This window comes from Hippoglossus stenolepis, chromosome 7 (assembly GCF_022539355.2).
Source record: "Hippoglossus stenolepis isolate QCI-W04-F060 chromosome 7, HSTE1.2, whole genome shotgun sequence".
NCBI classification, from domain to species: Eukaryota; Metazoa; Chordata; class Actinopteri; order Pleuronectiformes; family Pleuronectidae; genus Hippoglossus; species Hippoglossus stenolepis.
Genome location: NC_061489.1, coordinates 24,213,810 through 24,223,183, shown reverse-complemented (window position 1 = coordinate 24,223,183; position 9,374 = coordinate 24,213,810). Strand labels below are relative to the sequence as shown.

The window sequence follows — 9,374 nt, the reverse complement described above, 5'->3', positions numbered from 1 at the left end:
CCCGGCCTTTTGGACTATTCGGGTGTTTTTATGAAGTTTTTTGTAATAGTTAATGATTTGGAGAAGGAACGTGGCGCACAACAGCCTGGATGTGGTTAATTACATAATTCCATGCGCCATGGTTCCAATCTGGCAGAAGAGGAGGATAGCTCGGTCCTTTGTCCCTCCCTCGGTGCCAAAACACTACACTTGCGCATGGTTCGTGGATCAGTATCGTTAATCATTGTACGAGAATAACATCAACACCAAAATGCGACGCGCGCACACACACACACACACACACACATTAACCCTTTGTGTGCCAGCAGCAGAGGCCCTTTGTTCCATGCAGCAGGCTTCCCCTCACTGTCCTGGGAGAAATAATCTGTGCTGATGCATCACATTACGTTGGAACTGAATCGATAACAGACACAAACAAACCCTCACGTTTCCATGTTTCCTCGTGCACAAGAGATTTATGGCTCCATTACTAATCAGGTTCAGATAAACAAGTTAGATGCTGGTTCATTATCTATGCTTTTGTTCTTTATCACAACACATACACACACCAGTATAAATAGGTTTGATACAGGAACATTTCAATCACAAGAACTCTTAGAATTATGCATTTACCATCACAATATTCGATTTTTTTTGTGGACAATAGAATCTGTGCACATTGTATAACCTATCTAGAATCAATTGTTAGTAAACAAACATTTTAAAGCATCTCAGTGTGTCTTGAATTCATGTACTTATGTTATTTTGTGTCCTGCTGTGAAAATAATCTCCTAAAACACCAGACAAAACATCCCATCCATCCATAACGGTGCCCTCATCACGGTGTAAACATGCAGAGGAGGGTTTCAACAGGGGGCAGCATAGTGCAGTGACAGCTCAGTTCATTTCTCTCATCCCCCCTCAGTGAACGAGGGGACACAAACAAAACCTACAGTAATGATGATGTCCACTGGCTGGAGGACAAAAGTCAACCGTGATGGGATCCTCAGATGTCGTTAGGAGGATCAGAGAGAGGAGCACACGACAAAAACTGAGTCAGAGATTCAGACTCATTTCAGGATCAGAATCTGTGATTATACGTCTGATCCCAATTCCAGAGACAGGATTTCAACTCCTAACACAAAATATATAAACATCCCGATCTAATGGATTCCTGTTTTTGAGGTTTCAAGTACACAATATTAAAGGTTTTTAATTCCATTAAAATACATCTGGATCAAGGTCTAATCAGGAATCTGTTATGAATCCTGAGCTAAACCATTAAAACGTGTGTGTAGAAACAAATTATTTGTTGTTGACGAATCACTATGTTTATTAAATTACCTCTGCTCGTATCTCTCCTGCATTTTGTCTGGTTGTATCAGAACTGGAGAAAAATATGACCAGAAAGTCAGAGAAGGCTGCTGCCAGTGTCTCAGATGTCAGACTGTTTGATTTGTAAAGCTGCAGTCACACAACACAACAATCTCCGTCCACACGAGCTCCACATCTGTAATAATCCTCATTTCATTCAAACAGGCCTGAAAACACGGATCACGTGACCCTTCACTAACGCTGTACGGTGTAAACAGGGATCAGATTGTCTTCTCTGCAGCTGGTGGCAGGATTCACTACGGACAAATCTAAACAATGGTGAAGACTGAGATGAGGGATTCATTTTCTTGGGAAAGGACGAGAATGTCCACACCCCATTGTTGTGTGGGTGTGTCCCTGGTGTGCGGACACTCTCGAGTCTTGGACCTATGATGTGGTGGAAATGTTACTGGCAGTAAGTGGTTTGTTTTGCAGTCACCGCCGGTAGTCAAGTCGTGACTGACCAGAACCGGGAAGCGAACATAGATGACAGCACCTTTTTTTTTTTCCTCATCTCAGTGTTTGCTCTTCCAGACTATAACACAGCTGTCGAGTTTTCAAACCAAAACAGGGCCTGCAGCGTTTCCAAATCCCTCAGTTTAAGGCTTTTCAAAACATAGTAGTGGATGTAGCTTAAATGATAACATTAAAAAACATAGTGTACTTCTGTAGTTTTACTTGAAAACACGGAGGCTCGACTCCTCCTGCACTGACACAGGATCAGTTTGGTTGCACTGTCCTGTCAACAAAGCCAAAGATGCCCAAATATCTCAAAAAGGAAAACACTGAATCGTGGCTTCAATCATCTCCTGATCAGAAACATCAGCTTTAACATTGAAGAGCCAATCACAGTCCTTCAGCCGCCATAGATCTTCATCATGTGAGAAGTTGTTTTTCAGTCCCTACAAGCCTTTCTCATGTCTGTTTCCATTGTGTCCTGTGCACACGTCTGGAAACCTCATTGCATGTGCACAGATAATCTGCTGATCCTAGAACGTCTTGCACCATTTGTTTTCATTATGAAGTACCTGTTAGGCGTCTATAAATTTCACAATATATCTCAGTAATAATCCTGTCAAATTACAGCACGCTGCCTCTCCATCAGCGATAGTCATAATCCGCCCGTCCATCCATCCATGTTGACTTCTTGAGGTGAAATCCAGAGGGAGCGTACGAAGCAGCTGTCCCAAACAGTCCGCTCTCCGCGGGCCTCTGATCCTGTGATGAAGTAGGCGGCTCAGGAATGTGGAAGCGGCCCTCTTGAAACAACGATAACACGAGTGACTGGTGTTCTAATTAAAACTTCCAGGGGGAGGCTGCGCAAACTCACTGACTTGGAAGGCTTGCATCTATTTTTAAGGGATCTAATAAGAATGCAGCACCTTTCGGAGACGCGGTGATACAAGCAGAAACAAAAACACGGTTCTGTGACCTCTGATGTTGCAGAGGCCGTCTCTCTCCGTTCTGTCTGTTCAGCAAGTTAGTTTGAAGTAGTATTGACTTGCCCCTGTTCAGCCGCTGCAAAATATGAATTTTATGATGAAGCATTAATAATATATGTAATCGCCAATTATTTTTTTGCAAGCCCGCGCAGATTGTGCGAGCAGACTCCTGTGTTGCTGCAGTGTAGCTGAAATATTCATGGCCACATTATTCCTTAATTTTGTTGTGACTAAGAGGGATTAATACTCGTCCATTAACCAAAGCTAATTCTGCAGCCGCCTTGAGGATGCATGAGTATATTGGACGAGGAAGTGAGATTAGCAGTGGCATGATGCATAACATTAGCAGGGGGGGGGGGCTGTAAATCGATTTAGGGATCACACTGACTAAGTGATTGTTGTGTAAGTGTTTTTTCTTTTTTCGCTTGACGGGGGAGAATCACAGATCATCGTGAAAAAGTTTCGGCTGACTGAGGAAGATACTTTATTTTTAATGATCAGATGTGTTTCCTGCACGGGCTCATTAGCAATATATGACACGTATTGACGTCTAATTTCTGCTGTTTGTGCTTTGGATGTTTTATGCAATGCAAAGCCGGTCGGACGAGCCTCGTGCTGAGGTTAGGGTTGTGATAATGTGTGATTTATACCACCTCGTGCAAAGCTAATTTTCCTCTGACGCTTCCTGCATTGGGATCACCCCACTCTGCACTGTGCTCCAGTCCCTGTGTTCTGCACAAACACAGCGAGACTCGTCAGACTCGGGGCTGAAAAGCCTGCTCTATTCATATTTGACACAATAAATGAATGATTGATGGTATCGCGGAACGCACGAAGAAAAGAAATCTGTTATCGCATCTGCTCGTATACCGCCAGCAATAATTTACATGTATCATTTTGGGCGTGTTTTTAATCTTTAACATCAGATTCGATGTCTCGCAGCCTCACAGGCGGAATCAGGGAACAGCGTTTTTTTTTTCTTTTTTCTGTGAAATACCAGAATGTGCTCTGTGGCTGTCTGGTTATTCTTTGTTCTCTGCTGCTTGTATTGGGGAGGCAAGTTTCAGCAGTGGCCTTGGGAGAGTGAATGCGAGGGGAAGGATTACACAAAGCCCACACTCAGGGAAGCTTTCTGCATATTCCTCCTCTGCTGCTACGGGGCAGCTGCCATGGATACATGATTAGAAATAACTTTCATTCTTATTATCATCATCAGAATGCCTTGCTTAATGATAATTTAGAAGTGGATGTTCTATTTAAAATGGTAATCCAGGCCTTGGCAGCACCAAAGGGCCTCGGTAATCAGTAAAACTCTTTTCATACAACAACCACCGCACCCCCCCCCTTCCCTCAATCCTCATGTTTTCAGAACAACGTATTGATCACTGAAACAATGCATAATGGGTTTGCAGGAATTGCTGAAAAATCCATTTTTGCCATATCAATTGCTCTAATGAAGATGAATGCTGAATCACTCGGTATGAAAATGGCTCATGTGCAGTTGCAACTTGCATTTTTCTTCTTCCTGAACCTCAGACCCTCAGATTTCCATGTGTTTCCATTCACAGCCATTAGAGCTGCGTTGGTGATTATGCAAATGAGGAAACATGCAGGAAATTTAATCAGAGCACAAATTTAATTTCACGTGAAAGATTGCTCCAGGGTGGGGGGGGGGGTGCTTGATCGCATAATATTGAGTGAGCCAAATTATGTTTAATATTTGTTTTTGCAGTGGGCCTCCACTCGGACACGCCACAGCTTTATAGGCTTAAGGTTTTGCTTTGGTTTGGGGGCTGGAAGCTAACAGTGCTGCATGAGGTTTGATTATCCTTTGTTCCCCCCAGAGATTGGAAACTGCCGTTAATGGGAAGCATTTCCATATCAGCAGCGAAGCACCACAGCTTGTTTATTCATTTTTATTATTGTTACGTCCCGTGAACCAAATATCCGAGCGCTGTGTTTTCTTTTGTTCCCCAGCCGAACGGCAAGAAAATGGGCTCCTCATAATTGCATATAAACTCGGAGGATGCCATTGTGCCGCGGCGTGTGCCACTGTAGATAACTGGCGATTAAACTGAACGTTAGTGCAGAGGCATGACAGGACTGGAGGTAATAAAGCATGTCAGTCAATAAAAGGAGGTCTGTTTATCAAGCTCAGAGATGTAGAACAAACAAATGTCGTTCGGCTTTTCAAAGCCAGCGGCTCGGTTCAGTCATCCTGCGACCTGACGTCTCAGAGACAAGAGTGGCCGTGTCATCCACTGACAAATCTGTTGCTTTTAAACATTTCACCATTTACAAATTGACTTAACCAAATCCACACCCAAGTAAAGCCACATTTAAAAGGGCTTCCTGCAGGAAAAGATTTGAATCACTGTGCAAAGCGAAAGTTTCTACTAGATATATTTATTTTTCCATTGGAAAGAGCAGCTGCTGAATTGTCTTTGTGCATAGAACAGTAGTTGCATTGCTGAACCCATCATCTTCAGGGGCAATATTTTGGGACTTCCAGTGTAGACAGGCCAAAACTCAGTCTTCCATTTGCTGTTCACATTTCTTCGAACTGATTTTTGGAGTTTCAGGTCCAGAAAAGTTCTGCTCAGTCATTTACTTGCAGGCAACTAAAGTCTGCTCAAATGTGATTGGTCTGGAGCCAGAAGGCCACAAAATCTTGAAAAGAGCTGCATATTCATACGTTTGATTGTTGTGGGGAAATCTTGTTAGAAGCGTAATCACTAGCTTCTATTTGACCTTTGATAAGTCAGTACGAATCTTTGATCATAAAGTCTTAATGCAAGAGGACAAAAATGTACAATCACAATACCACAGATCTTAAATTCAGTTTCATAGTTTATTTAGATACATGTGCTTGACAACCATTAATAAGCCGAGGGTACAATCATATCTCCGTACATGCAGTCTTCCTCCAAAGCAAGATTATGCCGGCTTCCACTTCCTCCTTTGTAGGCGCTTGTCACAATCCTGAGCCAGCCCTTCTCACCCTGGGAGAAAAAAAAAGGCAAGGTCACGTAGATTATAAATCAAAAAGCACCAACTATATTTCAGTCCAGCAGCCAGTTTGTATAAAAAGCTAGTGAACCATGCAAAACTCAAGACACTGTCATGACTCACCCATGGCTCTCCCCAGGAGTTGCGCACAATCCAGTATTCGGTTCCATTTTCTACTCCCCAGCCCGCCACGGTCACGATGTGGTTGATGTCAGGAGACTCCTCGTACTCAGAGTACAGACCCCCGCTGTAGACATCCAGTTTCTCTGTGGCCATGATTCCACAGCTGGAGGGATGAAGCACCCAGTTAAAATGTCAGGTGAAACCTTGACTCACTTTAGGGAAATTGAAACTCAACATTTCAAAATAAAAGCTTTAAAAACCTGATTGGTCCTCCAGTGTAGATTTCTGCCATCATCTTGTTCCGTCCTCTAATGGCGCCAAAGTCTCCCACCTTCCACAGAGTGTAATTCTGCACAGTGTTGCACTTTCCAAAGGTCGTGCAAGTGCCACATTCATTGAATCGTTTGCATTCTGAGAGCGAGAGAGAAAAACTTAATTAAAAGCTTGTGTAAGGCACCAATGCATCATGAAACAAATCAGTTTGGGTTCTTTACTCTGGTCAATGGCCTGGTAGTTGTTGCAGGTCTCGTCGGGGATGCCGTGTTTGTGGGCGTACTCCCACACGCCGCCATGGTCCCCTCCATGACAGGTGCCAGAGTCGGCACAGTCGACCACATGCTGGACGGACAGATAGGCAGATGGCCACACTCCTCTGCGCTTGATGTTAATGCGATCTACACACACGGCAGAGTAAAGTTCCACACGAATGAAATATTCGTTTTTGCGCGAGTGATTTAATATCACTGGAAATCCCATCTGTTCAGTTGGTACAAGATCTAATTGACATTTTATGAGACATTGTCAGACAGCTCCCTCCCAGCAATACCTCAGTGCAAATGGGCGAGCTGCAAGTTCAGATAATGAGGAGCTGGTTAGAGTAAAAACTCTAGTAAACTTTCAAGGTTGCACTCGTCCAAACTCTTTAAAAAGATGATTGACGATGTCTTTTCCAGAAAGTAGTCCTGATAGTTTACACCTCTGGCTTAGCAGAACAAAATCTTGAAAACCCCCTTGTTAACATATTTTAGCTTCTAGATAGAGACGTTGCAGATCAATTTAAATGGCGTCAAACTAATTGAATTCCAGCTCCATTTAGTCGGGTGACGGCAGGATGTTAGATCTCTTTAAGTGGGCAAGTAAAATAAAACCTACCGGCCATTGCACTGGTGCTTCCGTGGGCCCAGCAGGAGCCACAGTACTGAGGGATGTGCTGGTTGCGAGTCGTACTAACGTAGTTGACGCCATTTACATTCCTCCAGTCCCAGGACTTCGGCATCACAGCCAGGTTCAGGAGTTCATGAGGACGAACTGCAGTTCTGGGAGAGACAGGATTTGTTGTTTGTTTTTTTTATGAACATGGAGATTGAAGGGCAGCAGCTTCCCACTGACACCCTGTCAGTTTCTACATGCACACGCCTCAGGAAGGTTACTATGGCGAGGCAGAAACAGAAAGCTCACAGCACAGAGCTCTGACACGTCTCGTCACAAATAAGTAGCAGTTGAGGAATGTTTGGTCAAGTGTGTGCGTTTCAGCCAAGTCTGAACTTAATCCCAGCTAACTTGTGAATGAGGAGCATTAAAAGGAACGCTGTTAATGACATGAAATCACAGTGAGCAGGTCTGCAGGGAAAACAAGATGCAAACCGAATAAAAGTAAAGTGTGCAAAGTTGAGCTTCCCAGTCAACTCACCTCACTCCATAGCTGGGTTCCCTGGGCACCGGCAAATAACAACTAGGCCTCTCACTAGAAAAGTGTCGTCCTGAAACAGCAAGTGTCGTGAGCACGCAAATAAAAAGGACGAACTGAGCCATGTTGAAACTCAGGGCACCAAACCAGTAACCACAAATCACTTCAGTCCTGGTTTAAATACCCCCCCAGCACCACCAGCAGAGGAGGAGCACATCAGGCTTCATTGATCTCACCTGGACGTCACTCACAGGTGCATTGTGGGAAATCAAAATCACACTTTGAAGGATGACATCCATCTTTACCTTCGAAATCTGCTGGAATAATACAAAATGAATAGGAAATGAGAATATAATATAATATGTACATACAATAATACTGCAGAAGATAGATTATTATGGGTTTCAATAATTATCACAATATAATCAAGTGCAAGTACAGTGAAGGGTATTACATTATTGAGTTTGTCATTCTCTGCCAATAAAGAAGAGATTAAAACCATAACCTTCACTAAATATTAATAATGTGACATTTATACAGACAATTATTGAAATTAAAATGTTTATCTTCATATAATCTTTTGCCGTATCACCCAGACATATTCTGTATTTTCTTGTATTGTCAATGGTCGACATGATGCAAGTGTCTGCTGAAAGAATAATAAAATGACGTGAAGTGAAATTAAGTGAAAAGAAGAAAAGAAAGTGGTTTCATTTCCTCACCATGAAAACACTGGCAGCAAAAAAATACAACAAATTGACTCCAATTTAATGTCATTGTGAGAATCCGGATGTTTTGAAGCAGCTGTTATTGACGATTGAAACAAAACGTTTAGGCTTTAAATCTTTTTAAAAGCTTTTAGTTTCAGAGGGATCTTGATGCGTTGATCCCTGACAGAAGCTCATCAGTATGTCGCCTCATCCCCACACGTCACTTTGTCTTTTTGTTTATGCTCTCACAGCCTCCGTGTGACAACAAAGACTTTATCACTGCGAGACGGCAAACAGAGCATGATGGTAATTGACTGCCCGCCCGCCATCCTCTCCCATCTGCAGGAATAGAAAGTCATATTTAATGCGCTGATTAAAATCTAATCCCTCCATGTGAGTCGGAGATGAAAGTAATTTTCCTGTAATGGAGACTATTAATATTTAGATATAGAAAGGAAACCAGATCCCAGATTTGCAATCAGCTGGAGGACGGTAAATGATATTAGTTCCAGTGAGCTGGAAACCAAAGGCTCAAATGCAAATAAGTTTGACTCCTCTCCAATTAACGTTTTTTTTTTTCTTTTCTTCTCACACATCAATGAGCGTTTGTTTTATTTATTTGTTCATATTATCATCAAATCAGATTTTAATCGACAGGATGATGCTACACACAACATGGTCTAAAGTAGGTTTGACGCACTGTACATGCTCAGACCCGTTCGACTTGACAATACCTTGAAGTGCAAACCCAGGTCAAATATAGAAATTACTTTCCCAGTTCGGTGTGGAAGAAATGGGAGTGAGCCCCGACCTCAACCCCATCAAACACCTCGGGGATGAAGTGGAACACCGGGTGTGAGCCGGACCTTATCACCGAACATCACCGGTGTTGGATCTCACTAATGCTCTTGAGGCTGAACGGGAGCAAATCCCTGCAGCAAGGATCAAAAATCCTGCGGGAAGCCGAAAACCAGGAGACTGGAGGCTGTTAGCAGCAGATTATTGCCCATGGTTTTGAAATCAGATTCTCAACAATCAGACTCTCTGTCC

The 9,374-nt window shown here is 43.0% G+C and overlaps 1 protein-coding gene across 1 annotated transcript; it reads right to left on the bottom strand.

Moving 5' to 3' along the window:
- Positions 1–5,627: 5,627 nt before the first annotated feature.
- LOC118112367 (cathepsin Z) lies at positions 5,628–7,769 on the bottom strand. The gene is made up of 6 exons (XM_035161617.1): positions 7,618–7,769; positions 7,080–7,243; positions 6,422–6,601; positions 6,188–6,338; positions 5,928–6,090; positions 5,628–5,797 (listed from the first exon to the last, which is right to left on the bottom strand). Exons 1-6 carry the CDS (start codon positions 7,737–7,739, stop codon positions 5,675–5,677), a joined length of 903 nt encoding a protein of 300 aa, XP_035017508.1. The 5' UTR covers positions 7,740–7,769; the 3' UTR covers positions 5,628–5,674.
- Positions 7,770–9,374: the final 1,605 nt, after the last annotated feature.